At 49.0% G+C, this 15995-nt stretch overlaps 1 protein-coding gene across 1 annotated transcript; it reads left to right on the forward strand.

Annotated features, from left to right (window-relative positions):
• Positions 1-963: 963 nt before the first annotated feature.
• On the forward strand, positions 964-15193 carry LOC135881336 (cytochrome P450 26C1). Its single transcript, XM_065407963.1, has 6 exons — positions 964-1167; positions 1597-1821; positions 2213-2488; positions 6530-6685; positions 12878-13519; positions 14804-15193. The coding sequence occupies exons 1-6, from the start codon at positions 964-966 to the stop codon at positions 15191-15193; spliced, it is 1893 nt and encodes a 630-aa protein (XP_065264035.1).
• Positions 15194-15995: the final 802 nt, after the last annotated feature.

A 15995-nucleotide genomic window follows, 5' to 3' on the forward strand; every position in this document is an offset into this window, starting at 1 on the left:
AAGTACGCAGCAAAGACGTCATCTCTGAACGTGGATCGGATAGTAGGCACCCAATATCCATATAAAACTGCTCGAGGCAGAGAATAGTTAAAAAGGACAGAGACGGCGAGAGGAAGGGGGCAGAGGAACTGGGCTGCAGACTTTTCCTGCGGACCATTCGCCTTTATGATCGCCACCAAAGTTATGGGAAGCCGTGAGTACCCAGCTTCTTTCTCTTTCGCCCCGCAGGGTCTTTGACAGATGTAGCCTTGCTGGTGCAGCTGTGGCAGAGGCGCAGCTTTCGCTTTGGGGATAAAGTTAGAAAGTCATCAGGATGCTGGCTGCAGCACCTGGGAGTGCTGGCTGCTCCAAGCTAGGGGAGTCGCCAACAACCACCTAGTAAGCCAGGAAGTTTCTCCAGCGGAGCCCAGGGTTGCTGCGCTCAGCATCCCGAAGCTCTGATTTCTAGCAAACCTGGGACTCGTGGGGGAGTGAAGTGAGACGGACACCTTAGTTTAGAGGAGACTCCCTTGCTACATAGTGTCTTTGTTGGATTAGCGGACCCGGCTTTGCTAGGAGAAAATGAAATGTCATCCCGCAAACTTTAGTGTGTTGAAGTGCGGTTCGTTTTGCGGGCAGAGCAGTTTTTCACCCCGGGCAGTAAATCTATCGCACCCCAGCTGCTGATTTTTTTTACTCTAAATAACTCCTTTCTGCCAAGTGGCCGGTTTCACCTTCCACTCACCCGCTCTAGGCGGCATCCGAGAGGGGCAGGGACAGAGCGTGGGCACCTTTCTCCAAACCCTGAACAGCTCCCAAGCCACGCGCGCTGTAGTGGGGCTTTTCCAGACGATGTGAAATCGAGGGCTTGCCTGTCTTGTTCCTTCCCTCCCGACAGCCTAGTCCCCCGCTCCTCCAGCCCGCTGCAGAGGTGACAAGCGACAAAGGGCATCCGGCTGCAGCAGCCGCGGCTGGGAGCCGAAGATGTTGCTGGCGGGGATCAGCATGTTGTCCTGGCTCGAAGCTGCGCTCACTGCCTTGCTGGCCCTGGGGCTCCTCCTCACCGTGTCCCGGCACTTGTGGACTCTCAGGTGGACTCTGAGCAGGGACCGGGGCAGCGCTCTGCCCCTCCCCAAAGGCTCCATGGGGTGGCCGTTCTTCGGGGAGACCCTGCACTGGCTTGTCCAGGTAAAGTACAAACGAGAGCACGTGTCCCCCTGCGGCGGGGGCTGTGGGCAGTCTCCGGACTGGTGACTGCTGGGGGCGGGCGGGGGATGGCCTGCAGGGTGGCTCACCACCCCCTCCCTTCCGACCTCTACCCCCCTGGGATCAGGCTGCTCCTGAAACGTGAGGAAGGGATTTAAATGCTTTTCATTCCTGAGCCACGTGGGTCCCTGAGCTGGGCTCCCTCCTCCCGCAGGTTTCGCGACGGAGGGCGCCAGGCTCCGCGCAGCTAGCTCCCCTCTTGCTCTCGAGGAGCCGCGGGCGTGTATGGGGCGAGGGGGCTCCGCAGCCAGCAAATCTGAGCGCGGCCGGGTCTGTCCCGGGGGTCGGGCTGGCGGGATCCAAGCCTTGCCCCGATGGTGGCTCTCCGCTTGACCTGCCGGCTGGTTGCAGGGCTCTAGCTTCCACAGCTCCCGCCGGGAGAAGTACGGCCACGTGTTCAAGACCCACCTGCTGGGCAAGCCTGTCATCCGCGTGACCGGAGCCGAGAACATCCGCAAGATCCTGCTGGGGGAGCACAGCCTGGTCAGCACCCAGTGGCCCCAGAGCACCCAGATCATCCTGGGCTCCAACACTCTGCTCAACTCCATCGGCGAGCTGCACCGCCAGCGGAGGAAGGTGCGCTCCGCAGCGACCGTGCGCTGGGGGAGGGGAGGTGGCCAGGGAAAGGACCGGCACAGCGCTGCTCACTCGCGCGTGGCCGGGGAATTCTGACCCGGGAGGGAGGTGTAAAACTCCTCTGTAGTTGCGGGGGAGGGCCAGGCAGTGAGGGGCTGTGTGAGCGAGGCGGAGGCCGAGGGTCCAGGGAAGGCGGTTGTAATTCATCCCTCTGCAGCCTGCTTCGTGGCCAGGCTGTCATCACTGAGCCGGCAGCTCCGTCCAGCAGGAATCCAATTGGCGGCGGCTGCCAAGCGGGTAGCCCCAGTCCCCTGGCTGCGCAGCTGCAGGTTGGAGACAGCGCCACTAGCCTTTTCTCTCTCCCTAACCCTCTTCCCTCCCCTCTCCCTAGATCCTGGCTAGAGTCTTCAGCCGCGCTGCCCTGGAGAGCTACCTCCCTGGGATCCAGAAGGTCGTGAGCTGGGAGCTGCGGGGCTGGTGCAGGGAGCCTGGCTCCGTCGCGGTTTATTCCTCCGCTAAAACTTTGACTTTCCGCGTTGCAGCTCGGGTTCTGCTGGGCCTCAGCCTGGAAGAAAAGCAGTTTAAGGACCTGGCCAAAACCTTTGAGCAGCTGGTGGAGAACCTGTTCTCCTTGCCCCTGAACATCCCGTTCAGTGGGCTGCGCAAGGTACTGTTGCCGGGTTACATTCCCGACTCGCACCGCTTTGCTTCCCTCTGCTCTGCCTTTTTTGCAGCCTACCGAGTATAGGCTGCATTGCTTTAAAACAATGTCCAGCGCCAAAGTAGCCAAAAAAGCCGAGGTTGGTCTCCAGGACCAGCGCTGGAAGTTAAAGAGAATTGTAAATAATACAGAGCCACGAAAGCCCACCACGCACTGTTACCCTGTCCTATAAAGGTCCATGCATGTGTTCTAGCTTTCGTAATGCAAGGTGGATCGCTACTGCCATTTTCAAATATAGTGAATCGCCTTCTTCCCGCCCCACGTCCCCTCAGGAATTCCCTCTTTGGTTGTCTTACCCCTGACATGTCCCTGAGTGGGTAACGAGTCACGTTTTAAACAGGTTTCATTGCTGTATTAGTTGCAGTGATCGGTTAGATTTTGCCCCATTTCTTTTGCACTGGTTTCTTATAAAGTGTCGGATTGTTCTCTTATTACAAATTGTTCTCTAATTACTCCTCGTCGTAGCCATTTCTTTTTCTTTTTTTCTATATATTTGCTTCCAACACTTTTCTGTGTTGTTGGCGTCAATGTATTATTATATAATGTTTGATTGCTAAGCATGTTACATCTGGAGTTTTCCCTGGAGTAAATTTCAGTTCTGTGATGCTATATTCTCAGCAGGATAGTGATCTGTCCAATTCCTTTCCACAGATTATTGGCTTTGCTATTATCATGGTACATCACCAGCACACGAGTTTTCCGCACCTGTGGGCTGGTTCAGAGAAGGCCACTTCCTCTGGCTGAGATAGTCCTTGCTAACATCTATTTATTACCTGAATAGTATATAATCTGTTGACTTGTTTGTGCTGTAGTTCTGTGGGTTCTGAGGTGGGAGAGGGCTAGAAAGGGATTCATAGATTCTAATGACAGAAGGGACCATTGTGATCTTCTACTCTTGTATAGCACAGGCCATAGAACTTCCTCCAAAATAATACCCTGAGCAGATCTTTTAGAAACACATCCTATCTTGATTTAAAAGTGTCCAGTGATAGAAAATCCACCAGGACCCTTGGTAAATTGTTTCAAGGGCTAATCAATCTCACCATTAAAAATATAGGCCTTATTTCCAGTCTGAATTTCTCTAGCTTCAGCTTCCACTGGATTGTGTTATACCTTTCTCTGAAGAGCCCATTATTAAATATTTGTTCCCCATGTAGGAGCTTACAAACAGTAATCAAGTCACCCCTTCACCTTCTCTTTGTTAAGCTAAATAGATGGAGTTTCTTGAGTCTATCACTATAGGGAGCTCCATCTATATATTTGACTATATTGAATGATCTCTTGGGTGTGTGCATTACACACAATTTTGTGTGTGTAATTTCCTAGGCGTTTGAAAAAATGGGGTAAAAAAGAACTTCTGTCATGTGGCATCATATTGACATTCACATGGGTCATCAACAGGGTTGGAACCTTTAGATCCACCCAACAGACCTCTGCCACTTGAGCTAACAGAATAACTGATCATTCTCTATGTAGACTAGCACTAGAGGAGCATGAGACACTCACTTTGCCAGTGGGTTTCAGAGATATTTGCTGACAGCAAAGGAATGGTGAGATTCAGGAATCTTGGGTTCAATTTTAGGCACTGGAGGGGAGTGTGCTTGAGTGGGCACAGACTCCTCTGCCTCTTCCCTCCCCCCCACCACCGCACGCTTTATCCTTTCTGCCCTATCCCCTTCTACTCCCAATCTCCCCTCCATTCCCCATCTCCTTGCCCAGCCAGTCCCAGTTCACCCAGGCCCTGTGGCTCCTTACCCCCAGTGTCCTTGCCCAGTGCCCAGCCAGTCCCATTTCCCCTGGCTCCTGGTACAGTCTTCTTCTCTCCCTCCCCTCCCCAGACTCTTTGTCCCTATCTGTTTATTCAGCCAATCCCAGTTTTCCCCCAGCACCCTGATTCCTTCTCAGATCTGTCTTTCTTCTCCTCATGTCCTTCCCCACATTCCATTGGTTTCCATTTTCCCTGTCCAGCTAGTCACAGTCTCCTCTGAGGTCACATTACATCTAATGGTTCCTACTGGCCTTAAAATCTATGAACCCTCCATCCCGCCTCCCATCCAGCTTCCAGTCCATTTTACCCCACCCAGCTGCCAGTCCTAGTCTCTTTGCCCAACTAGTCCCAGTCTCCCACCATCAGTCTCAACACCTAGTCCCAGTTTATCCTCTCCTCTTTTCCCCCGGCGACAGCCTTTAGTCTCAGTCCTGTGTCTTTTCTTCACAGCCTCCTTCTAATCTACTCCCCCATCTGGCTTTTGTCCCCTCTGCATTCAAATCAGGCTGCTTCCTCTTATATGCTATCTTGATGCAAGCAGGGGGAGAGGGCATGAAGAGCACAGGAGAGATAGTTCTTGTGCTTTCAGTTGCAGTACCTGACTCTGGAATGGCCTGCAGCAGCCCAGAGTTACAATTTCAGTTGAAGTCATCTCAGCTCCCTGCAGAACCCAAGCTGGAGCATGCCCAGGGCATATAGAATTTCCAGAGGTTTTAGCTGAGAATATCTAGCAAGATTCAAAGGCTTACATCTTGTCCAAATTTGGCTGAATTTTCACAGGGATGGCTCATCCCTGACATAAAGGCCACTCCCTGCCAAATTTATCATCCCTGCACCAAATCCCTGTGGGAGCTAGGGACTCTTCAAGATTGCCAAAATCTTTTCACATGGGCAAAACAACATATTTTTCACTAGTCTTGTTCATGGAAAAGGCTGAGCCATTTGGGCCAAAAATTGCTAAAATACTTCAGCCTGATGCAGACACCTGGCATGGAAAAAATTTCAGCCCAAACAGTTTAAGTTTGGCAAAGCTATATGCATAAAAACAGGGTCTTGTAATGGGAAGAGTTGAGCAACCTTGGCTGTAATACTTTGATCTAATTTCGGTTGTTAGGTTAACTGTGCAGGTGCTGGGTGGTGTTGGTGGCCTGTGACAATGTTATTATGGAGTCATAGTGTTCAATGCCTGAAGGGACCACCTGCTCATCTAATCTGACCTCCTGTATATGACTCTATTATAATATAATCCGAGCAAAATCTGTGCATGGATTTCTTTCAGGTTAGATTGCCCTGCCTCTGGGCTTCTGCAGTAGGGTGATCTCTAGTAGGATGAGGCCTGCACAAGACAGGCTTCTTGTTACAGAACCACACACCTTGCATTCCGAATGCATTTCCATTTCACCTAGTGACAGCTTCGGAGCTGACTCCTCCATATCCTATTAGATGTTTGGTAGCATGGAGGGTTACTTTAATGGAAATGCAGCCTTCTGACAGACACATTTACACACAACCAGTTGGGTGTGATTATCACATATTGAGCTAGCATACTCATGTGGAATAGTGAACCCCTTTGTCACTGCCTTTGAAAAGCCTCTGGAAGTTTCTGGAGACCAACATTAGATGGGGATTGGCTTGTTAAGTCATCCTCTCTTATCCAGGTACCAGAAAGCTCCCTTTGGACATGGCAGAAGCTGAGTTTGTTCATGGCAGTCATCAAGAGGTCACTGTGGCATCAGCACTCTAGCTTCACTGTTTCCCTCCCCCCCAAGTGTTCCTTGGGCAGTACTTCCCTTTACAGGGTGTCTTGGAGTATCACAGGGAGAAATTACCCAATTCCCAATAGTCTAGCTGCCCAGTGCCAAGTAATGTCAACAAAGACAAACCCAGACCCGAAGAAGAGCTCTGTGTGGCTCCGAAGCTGGACTCTCTCACCAACAAAAATTGGTCCAATAAAAGATATTACCTCACCCACCTTGTATCTCTAGCATAGACAAATTAATTTGTCCTTCCTAGTCTTTTAATTGTGAGGTGTAAGATTGAAGCACCACTCAGAGCACAAAAGGAGCATGGATTTGAGCTATTGGTATTAGTTAGAATAAGAGTGATGGGATTCTTGGGGTCCTTGAGTGCCATTCATCCTGGGTAGGGTCTTTTTCCGGGTTTTTTCTTACAGTGCTTCACTGGACAGTCCCTGAACAATCATGTCTGACTCTTCGCAGGGGATCAAAGCCCGGGATATGTTACATGAGTACATGGAGAAAGCCATAATGGAAAAACTACAAAGAAAGAACTCGGAAGGTCATAGTGATGCTCTGGATTTCTTAATAAACAGTGCCAAGGATCATGGCAAAGAATTCACCATGCAGGAGCTGAAGGTAAAGAGAATCTCCTTTGCTGTTTTGCTTCTAACTGTCTTTAAAGCAGTTTGATTGGGGAGCAACTGATATCTGCTAGCCTCTGCCTTTGTTTTACCCACTCTGGGAGAATCCATCACAAACAATAACAAAGCTTCTTCCTCACCCTAAGTGCCCCTGGACACTAAACATTGCTTGTCCACCTTGATGAAATAAGGGTCTGGAAAAAAACCCAAACACTGTAGAAATGCAAGGATGTTGAAAGAGGGATTGGACACCCAACACTTAAGGTAGGTGTTGAGCAGAGAAAGGTGAGCTTTGTAGCATCTTACCAGTTCCCAAGCCTGAGCAGACAGCAGGTGAGGCGGACACTTAGGAAGAGTGTGCCAGACCTACAGTCATCCTTTTCATGGTTAAATTGCTTTGCATTTGAACTGAGTTAATATTTTAAAAGTAAATAAATGCCTCTTTTGCCCTCCTACCTTATCCTCTTGGCTTTTCTTCCAGGCATCTGCCTGGTTTTACTAGAATACTGCTAGGTTGTCCAGCTCCAATGGGGCTTCTTGTGTATCCATGTATTCTCAATACACTTCAAAATATTATCTTTGACATGATAGACCCGATTGTGCATTCCTTGCACATCCCCACGCCTATTGTAGCGGGGCCTATGGATCATGCTACTGTGTTCCAGGGGGCGGTAAACTTAGAAATCTTTGTAACAATATATCAAAATGACTCCTGAGATGGAATGATGGATTCTGGGTCATTCCCTAGGATCAGCTCGTTAATTATATTACTCAGAATGTGGATGTGCTCTATGGAATAGTGAACATGAGACAGTACTATGATTTAAGGCCAAATCTTATCGTTCTTACTCAGGAAAAGCTCCCAATTGAAAGCAATGGGAATTTTGCCTAAGAACTGAGAAAGTATTTGTCCTTAGTACTGAGTCAGTGCCTACCACGAGGCTATTCTGGGTGTCACTATTGATGTAAAATATAAAAATCTGAACTAGTGTTTATAAAGTTCTGGGATAATTTTGAGCGTGTGCAGTAGCTGATTTAAGTATATTTATAATGTTGGGTTTTAAAATATCATATCGAGATATCAGGACTTACTGTAAAACCTAAAATGGGTAACTGACCTATCTTTCTCTTCTCCGGCTGAGAATCAGCTTCTATCCGTATTGCCCTGGGCTTCCAAAAACAGGCATGTTTGGCTGCCATATTGCCAACACTGCCAAAATACTGACGGCCTTCCAAGTCACCTTCTTTTCCGAGCATATGTGAAGTCAGTTTCAGGGTATAAGATACTATTAACTTGTATGGTAAAAACGCTGCTGCTTAGCCTCCTCCGGGATGAAATTCTGGCTCAGTTGACTCCAAACTCCTGTGAACTCCAGCAGGGTCAGGATTTCAGCCCGGATCTTTATTTCCTAGGAGCAGGTGACCAGTTTTTGTAAAGTTTGTGAATCTTTGCTTCTGAAAATCTGGAAGTGTGTGTACAGAATTGCATTGTCTCCACATGGAAACTCATCACTGCCTGTTGGCATCCCTCCTCATAACAGCGGTAAAAGTCATTAAGCATTTCCTGCAATCCTTAGGCATTTAGTGTAGGCAGCGAAATGGACAGCGACAGAACACCCAGCTCCGTCAGTTTAGCTTATGCTACAGAGCAACAACATCATAGCAAATTAAGTAACAGAGACCTTATGCCACCGTTCCATTCCCAACAATGCTGCGTTGGCAGGAGAAGGAACCATTCGGGGGTCTTTTCTGTCTGCGATCTTTCCCATTCCTGGCATCTTCTCACTTGAGTGCGTCACAAAAAGGAGCACCGTTTGGCTCCAAGCCAGGGGGCAGGATTCCTTGTGAGGCGGCAGCGTGGCCGAGTAGGCACTGGACTGGTACCCAGGAGATGTGGGTTCTGTCACTTCCTATTCACCTCTCTGTGGTTCACTTTCCCGGTATTTACAATGGGATAATTATCTCCTCATGAAGAGGTTTGGGTTGGTTTATTTGTTTGTGTTCAAATCCTATCCTATGTGGAACTCCATGAAGGGGAATCCAATCTGCAAATAGGGAACTGTAAGCTTCTGAGTAAAAGAGGGTGTTTGCCACGAGTTGTGTAGCACAGCAGTTTGTGGGAGGAACCCCTGTACATTGTATAACTAGTTCACCAGGAGAATAATCTATTTTAGAGATTAATTAAAATGACCCAAAAATCGATCTCCATGTTTAAGAAAATCTAAACTATTGGGCAAAAAGAATGCGCTAATTTGTAAATAATGCTCAATGATATTCTCCAGGAGCAGCGAGATGTGCTTAGAAGAGGTATAGGTGACATTAGTCAAAAGAGATGAACATAACTATCTTTGTGAAATTAAACACGGGTATCTGTAATGTAATATTTGTCAGATTATACCAGGCATCCCTAATGCATATTATGCAAAAATAATTATATGAGCAATTGGAGAGCCCCCACGGATAGAGCCAAGTCTAAGAGTCTAGTGTGGCTCATCCCAGTCGAGATAACAGTGATGGGCAGGGAGTCAGCATGTGTTAGTATATTGATATGCACTTCTGTATGCTTAGAACTTAGAAACTTCCTACATCAGCTGCATTTAAAGAAACTTTCCTGCGGATTGTAAAATAATTTATGGTTACTGTCTAATGTGGCAGCGCCTTGTACTAAAATAAAATGACAGCGGAATATTAATCTAGTGGAATGATCTGCCTAGGTAAAAAAATCGTAGTTGCTTTACAGCACTGGATACAAATCTCTGAGAGACACGCCAAGCACGAGTGTACACTAATTTCCTGACTCGCTTTGTGTTTAAATACTTGTCAAAGAGCGCTTTCCACCCCCGAGAGATGCTGGGAATTGTACTCGGGGAATGAATGCAGCATGTGCTTTACAAAATCAGGATTTGTAACAATCCAGGTTAAAAAGCCCACCGTTTTATCGAAACCACCAGAAAAATCCGAAGGCCAAAAGGGAAAAGAGCACATCCTTTATCATAGCGGCGTAGAGATCTCACAGAAGGCAGTGGGGGATTGGGCATCTTGCTTTCTGAGAATGCACTAAAATAAATTAAACTATAAACCACTGCAGTAAAGTCACGATAAAGGTGAGATTTAAATTTGAAGGAAACAGGATAATCCTGAGGCTATTTCCATAATGAACCAGACTGAATAAGAGGCGAGGTGAGGTCTACAAGACACCCAATTGTACTGGCTATAAAAGAATAAATAAAATACTTTGTAGATTAATCTACTTTGTAGATTAATAAAATATTCTTGCGTCAGGACGTTCTTTCCAGTCACATTAATACGTGGCGAGCGGCTTTATTTTAATCCTTTGTGCGGTGATACATTAGCATTGTAAAGACTAACAGTGAGGAACTCAGCATCACCCTGATTCAGCAGTGCCATCCGTTGCTATGCGGCGGATGTAGAAGGTGTTACACTTTACTACGCGATGCTTTCCCTGTGGAACTTCGCATTGGGAGAAGCAAGACATTGTCGTCACTAGCACAAACGGTGGGAATGCCCAATTCCTGCTAATGTCTACGGGAGCGATGTGCACAGATACAGGGGGAAAGCAGCCCCCTTCTGTCAGCGTTATATACATCCTGGAGGTGTCCCGGAGAGCCAGCACACTGACAAATCTCCCTCCCCCGGCAAAACAAGGAAAACAAGCCCTAGCTAAGCGGCAGTGCCTCGGTCTTGTAGCAAAGGAAAATCCTTGCGATGGGACCCCTGCAATGCCCCGGCATAGCGGGATTGGCTCCGGGAACTTCAGGGCTTTAAGCGGAATGGCCTTGTGTGTGTGTGGCTTTCCCGCTCTCCTTAATAGGAAATCAGATCTTTTGGCGCTGCGAGGTATTCCCAGGCCAGATTTATATTTGTAAAAGGAAACAAACTCCGCGGGAATCCTGTAGCTCGGCCCCGCCGCTGGGCCGGTTCGTAGGGAGAAGAAACCTGCGCCGGGGTCACATTGAGTCCAGTCGGCTTCTCCACTAGGGCTTTTTCCGTGTCCCCCCTGCAGTCCGGTGTCATTCTGCCCATCCTTTGCAAGTCTCTGTCCCGGCCCCAGCGCCGCCAGCTCGCCTGTCTTTACACGGGAGCAGCGCGATAGAGGCTCTGCGGAAGCCTTGGGGTGGAGTCCTAGCCTCATTGAAGTCAGTGGGAGTTTTGCCATAGACTTCAATGGGCCAGGATTTCACCGATGTGTTTTGGATTCACCCCTTCCCTTCTTATAGGCTTTCATCTGGAGGGGGGCTGTGGGACCTGGAGACATTCCCACCCTTAGGTCACCCCCTACAGCCCTCTTTTTGCCTCCAGATCATGACCGGCAGTCTCTGGAAATCCCAAATTCCTGATGCACTGTATGCAGCTGTGTTGTAGCTCCAAAGCTTGTCTCTCTCCCGGGCAGAAGTTGGTCCAATAAAAGATATTACCTCACCCAACTCGTCTCTCTTCCCCTTACCTTAGCAGCTATTAGGAAAGCTTAACTGGGTGTATATTCTGTGCATAACTGTGTGTATTCTACACAGCATCTGGGAGGCGTGATGCTGCGCCCTGTGGATACACAGCAACAGCAGTCCCTTGAGTGTGTATTAGTCAGAAATAGGACAGACATAGTTATAGAAAGGCAAAATAGTTATTGTCAGATATTTCGGTCATATTTTTAAATGCTGGCTTAATAGTCATAGTTCACATCCTAAACCTGCACGTTTTCCTTTGATTTCTGTATGGGTGGGAAAGAGAAAGGGGAGCTAAAACCTTCCAATATTTAACCTTCTATGACTTAGCTAGGGCCTAGCTGGTTTCCCGTGATATTTGAAGGGAGGTTCTTAGAAAGCCCTGATTGTACGGTTTTGAGGATCCATGCTTGATGGATATTTTGCCTACTGTCGGCGCAGATAGCCCACTTTGATTGTCTGGGATCATTCTGTGGCTTGGCTGTGTGCTGAGTTATCAGAGCCACACTGTGACAAACATGTATGTAAAGCATCATATGGACATAGTACATGTATAACACTCGGGTCCGTTGTTTTCCTTTGCAACACACCTCAGTTTTTGCTTCTAGGAAGCAATTGGAATAATTGCATCCTTAGGCTTGTTTTTCACGCAGCACTAAATAGCATGGGAAGGGGGCATGCAGGGGACAGTGTCTGGAGTTCTTCCGTGGTTGTCCCATGACTTGTTATAAAGGTCTCGTTTCTGCCAGATGCTGAACACTGTGTGGCAATCCAGCAGAGCCCTTAACTTGACGCACGTGAGTAGGAGAATCCCCTTAATGTTTAGCTCAGCACCTTGCAAAATCCAGCCCATGGCGATTTAGTTCAGGTGGCGGCACATCTATGCACAGTGTGGGTGCATGGAAGAAAGGTTGATAGCCTCAGGGAATTTTGAACCATCGAAGATCATTGACAGGATTTTAGATGTTCCACTAATGTCATCGAGCAATAAGAAAGTTTGTTAATCTACAGACTCTGACATGCCCTTGCCTCTGGGGCAAGCGAAGAACCCGGGATTTGTCAAACATCTGTATCCAGGTAACTCTCTATTGGCTGCAGAGGTTCACATACATAAATTATGATGGCACAGCAAGTTTCTTATTACTTTTACTCACTGTTGGCCTGAGTCCGGTTCTATTCATGTACATGATGTCTTCACATTGACTTCAGGGGGCGTTTGAACAAACGTTACCTGATTTAGATGGTAGCATAGGAACCTAGGACTCCCGGAATAATATCCACCATCAGCAAAGTAGAAGACATGCCTATCTGGCGATGATTTCTTTAAGAGAGTGGAAGAATCTGTACATATCAAATGTAGTGTCTGGCAGCCGGAGATCCAAATCTCCAAGGCTAAGTGTGAGGATAACCTCTGCTCACAAAATTCCCAGCCAGGTTCGTTCTCCTTTTCTTTCTCTTTTTTACTGATAATGTTTGCAGGTTCGTAGGGAGGAGTGGAATAAACAATCCATTACATAAGTGGTAGATGTGCAATATAATGCTTGATTAGCAAAGGAACGCAAGTCCTGTAAAGTTACAGAGATTTTAGTTTCTAAACACTCAAATGATGGAAATGAAGACGGGCCACGTGGGGCTAGACAGTTCTGCTCAGAGGGAACAGGTGGGAGTATGATTTGAAGATTAAAACACAAATGCATTTAAAACTGTCACATTTGATTATCTCGCAGGAGTCAGCGATTGAGCTGATATTTGCTGCTTTCTTCACCACTGCTAGTGCCAGCACTTCTCTGATTCTTCTGCTACTGAAACACCCCTCGACGGTAGAAAAAATAAGACAGGAACTGGTGTCCCATGAATTGCATTGGCAGTGCCATTGCCTTTCGCCTGCAGTCTCCCAAAAGAACCACCCATATATTGAACCCTGCCAAGATACACCGATGGTCCAGGAGAAAGAAAGGAAGGACAGTGACCCTCAACAGCGTCTCCTCTCCACGCCAGAAGGGACGCCGAAGAATCAAAGTCAGCAACTTGATCTAAAGGCAGAAGGAGAGGCTGGGGGTGGTTTTATCCGGCGGCCTCCTCTCCTTAAGGAGCTCACGTTAACCAGAATGACACAAGAAACAATTAGTTTGAATACAAACGATCATTATTCAAACCACAGGCAAGAGGAAGCCGGCCAGCCGCCCAGCAGGTTCGAGGTGCCCACAGGGCCAGTGATTCCAGAGGCAGAGTGTCATTGTCAGCCTGAGATGAACTTGGATAAACTGAGCCGTCTGCGCTACTTGGACTGTGTGATTAAGGAGGTCCTTCGCGTGCTGCCGCCCGTTTCTGGAGGCTACAGGACTGCCCTGCAGACCTTTGAGCTGGATGTAAGTTATCTGTTCCGTTTTGCAATTGTTTAAAGACTCGGGTATGTCTTTGAGCCAAGCAGCTTTAGTTCATTTATGTGTATCTGCATGTCTTATCAGCCAGTTTTACACCATTTTCTTCTTCCTCTTTAGTGACCTCTGGGTATTTCAAAGGGCTGATTTACTAATAATGGCAGCTGTGCGACTATTAAAACTTGTCTGTAGAACGAGTTTATCTTTAGTGTGAAACACTTGTTAAGATGTAAGATATGACATTTTGCCAACTGCAGGTGCACCTGAGTTAGTGCAAAATAAATGTGCACCGAATCTGTTTTTTGCATTTTACCATCATAGAAAGCACAGAATACAGGGGAATGTTGCACACAGCTAACTGGCCACTTAAAACAGAACATGGAAAACATAAAGCAACTAGAAATCAAATAATTGGTTATTTATTTTTAATTTATTTATATAGTGCACAAAAATGTATTGGCTGCTTCCCTGAAAATCAAATGATACTGATTTTACTAAATCAGCAAATACCGAAATGTGACAATATCACAGCGTGAATACAAGAAATGACAACGAAACAGAGCAGTATAGAACCGCAAAATCACACGGCAGGCCCAGTTCTACAACTAATAGGAGAGTAAGTCTTGCTCAGGCACCGTAGCCCCAATGAACACAACAGGAGTGGGACTGCTTGTCTGAGTAGGAGCTGAAGGAACAGGCCCTGAATCCAGCTGGCGTCATCACACGTCCTGTTGTGTCCTTGGGACTACAGGCGTGAGCGAGGCGAGCAGGATTCTGGTCTCAAAGTGCCCTTCCTGCTGCAGGATTCTGCACTGAGGAAGAGCAATAAGTTATTTCCATTAACCCCGGTGTCCTGCCGGGGGGGGGGGGGGCGGCTTGTCTGAAGCTGCCGCATTAGACAGGGTGGTTAGTTAGCATCCAGTGTCCCCCAGAGGGAGGCACCTCGGCCCCGATCGAATTAAACATGTCATCCAACTCCCCCTCCTTCCCGGAGAAAGCCAGAGCCGGTTTCTAGCGGAGGGCCGTGGGAACAGGGTCCGGGTCTCTGGGCAGGGCGGAGTGTTGCCCTCTGGCGGCCGAACGGAACGGATTGCTGGTGGTGGGGAGGCCCGGGTCGGGCAGGTTTCTAGGCGAGGCGGGTCCCAGGGCCCCAGGCCTTAGCAGCAGCAGCACAACCTCAGGGCTCCCTCTAGCAGCTCAGCGAGGCCAGGGCCCCCCAGCGCCGGTGCCAGCTGCCCGCTAGCTGATGTTCCTCTCCCCGCTCCCCTGCAGGGCTACCAGATCCCCAAGGGCTGGAGCGTGATGTACAGCATCCGAGACACCCACGAGACCGCGGCCGTGTACCAGAGCCCCCCCGAGAGCTTCGACCCGGACCGGTTCGGCTCGGCCCGGCAGGAGGACAGCAAGGGGGCAGGACGCTTCCATTACATCCCATTCGGCGGGGGGGTCAGGAGCTGCATCGGCCAGGAGCTGGCCAAGGCCATCCTCAAGCTGCTGGCCATCGAGCTGGTCAGCACGGCCCGCTGGGAGCTGGCCACCCCCAGCTTTCCCGAGATGCAGACGGTGCCCATCGTGCATCCCGTGGACGGGCTGCAGCTCTTCTTCCACCCCGTGCAGCCCGGCGGCGCCAGCACCCGCCGCCAGGTGTCCCGGGAAGCTTGAGCCTTCGCCGCGGCCTCTTGCGCTGGGGCGGGCTGCGGGCAGGGCGAGGAGCGGACGCCGCCCGCGGCAGATCTCAGAAGGGCCGGGCGTGGGGGACAAGCACCAGGATTTGTACCGACCGGACACAGAAAGCGCGACACGAGCCCCTGGGCCCGTTTCCTTTTCGCAGTGCCCTGCAGCGGGGCTGGAATCCGGCTTCTGAGAGGGGGCCTAGCCCATCCATCCCCTCCTTCTCGGTGCCCTGCTGCTGCCCACCACGGCAACAGGAGAGGGGCTCCGGATGCAGCAGCAAATCCGGTGAGATCTCCTTTTCGTCCGCTTGCACATTAGAAAGGCTTGGTTTGTGCCATCCTCACTGAACCCGGGGTGGGGAAAACCAGGGCCCAGATGCACTCCGAGGAGTCCAAACCACCGAGAAAGAGTCCAAGATCCAAGTATGCAGTTTCCTTAAACTTCAAAGGGTTGGCAGACCTAGAGGTGTTGGCTGGGGGGAAGAAACCAACTGTTCTATATTTTAAAACAGACTCTCCGGGGATTTAGATTCACCTGCTACCTCTCACCTGACTCTTGAAAGTTTAGGGGAACGCCCTATCCACTGAACAGCCTTCCAAGCCACACTGTTGTCCTGATCAGCCCTCCTGCCCCCTTCCTTCTGATCGCATAGAGAATAATGCAGAAAGGAGAGAAAAATAACTGTCTCTAGCACATTTTCATTACAGCGCATGGCTAGAGATGGCCTGGAATTTCCTGTTCCACATGCAGAAGAGTTATGCCATATGGGATACATGTATTTGTAAGGGGG

Source organism: Emys orbicularis, chromosome 7 (genome assembly GCF_028017835.1).
Source record: "Emys orbicularis isolate rEmyOrb1 chromosome 7, rEmyOrb1.hap1, whole genome shotgun sequence".
NCBI classification, from domain to species: domain Eukaryota; kingdom Metazoa; phylum Chordata; order Testudines; family Emydidae; genus Emys; species Emys orbicularis.

Bases quoted from the DNA above. Each gene is read 5' to 3' on its own strand.
- LOC135881336 (XM_065407963.1), top strand. From the start codon at position 964: ATGTTGCTGGCGGGGATCAGCATGTTGTCCTGGCTCGAAGCTGCGCTC. The intron at 1,822-2,212 runs GTGCGCTCCGCA...CCCTCTCCCTAG, and splicing joins TGCACCGCCAGCGGAGGAAG to ATCCTGGCTAGAGTCTTCAG. The intron at 13,520-14,803 runs GTAAGTTATCTG...GCTCCCCTGCAG, and splicing joins TGCAGACCTTTGAGCTGGAT to GGCTACCAGATCCCCAAGGG.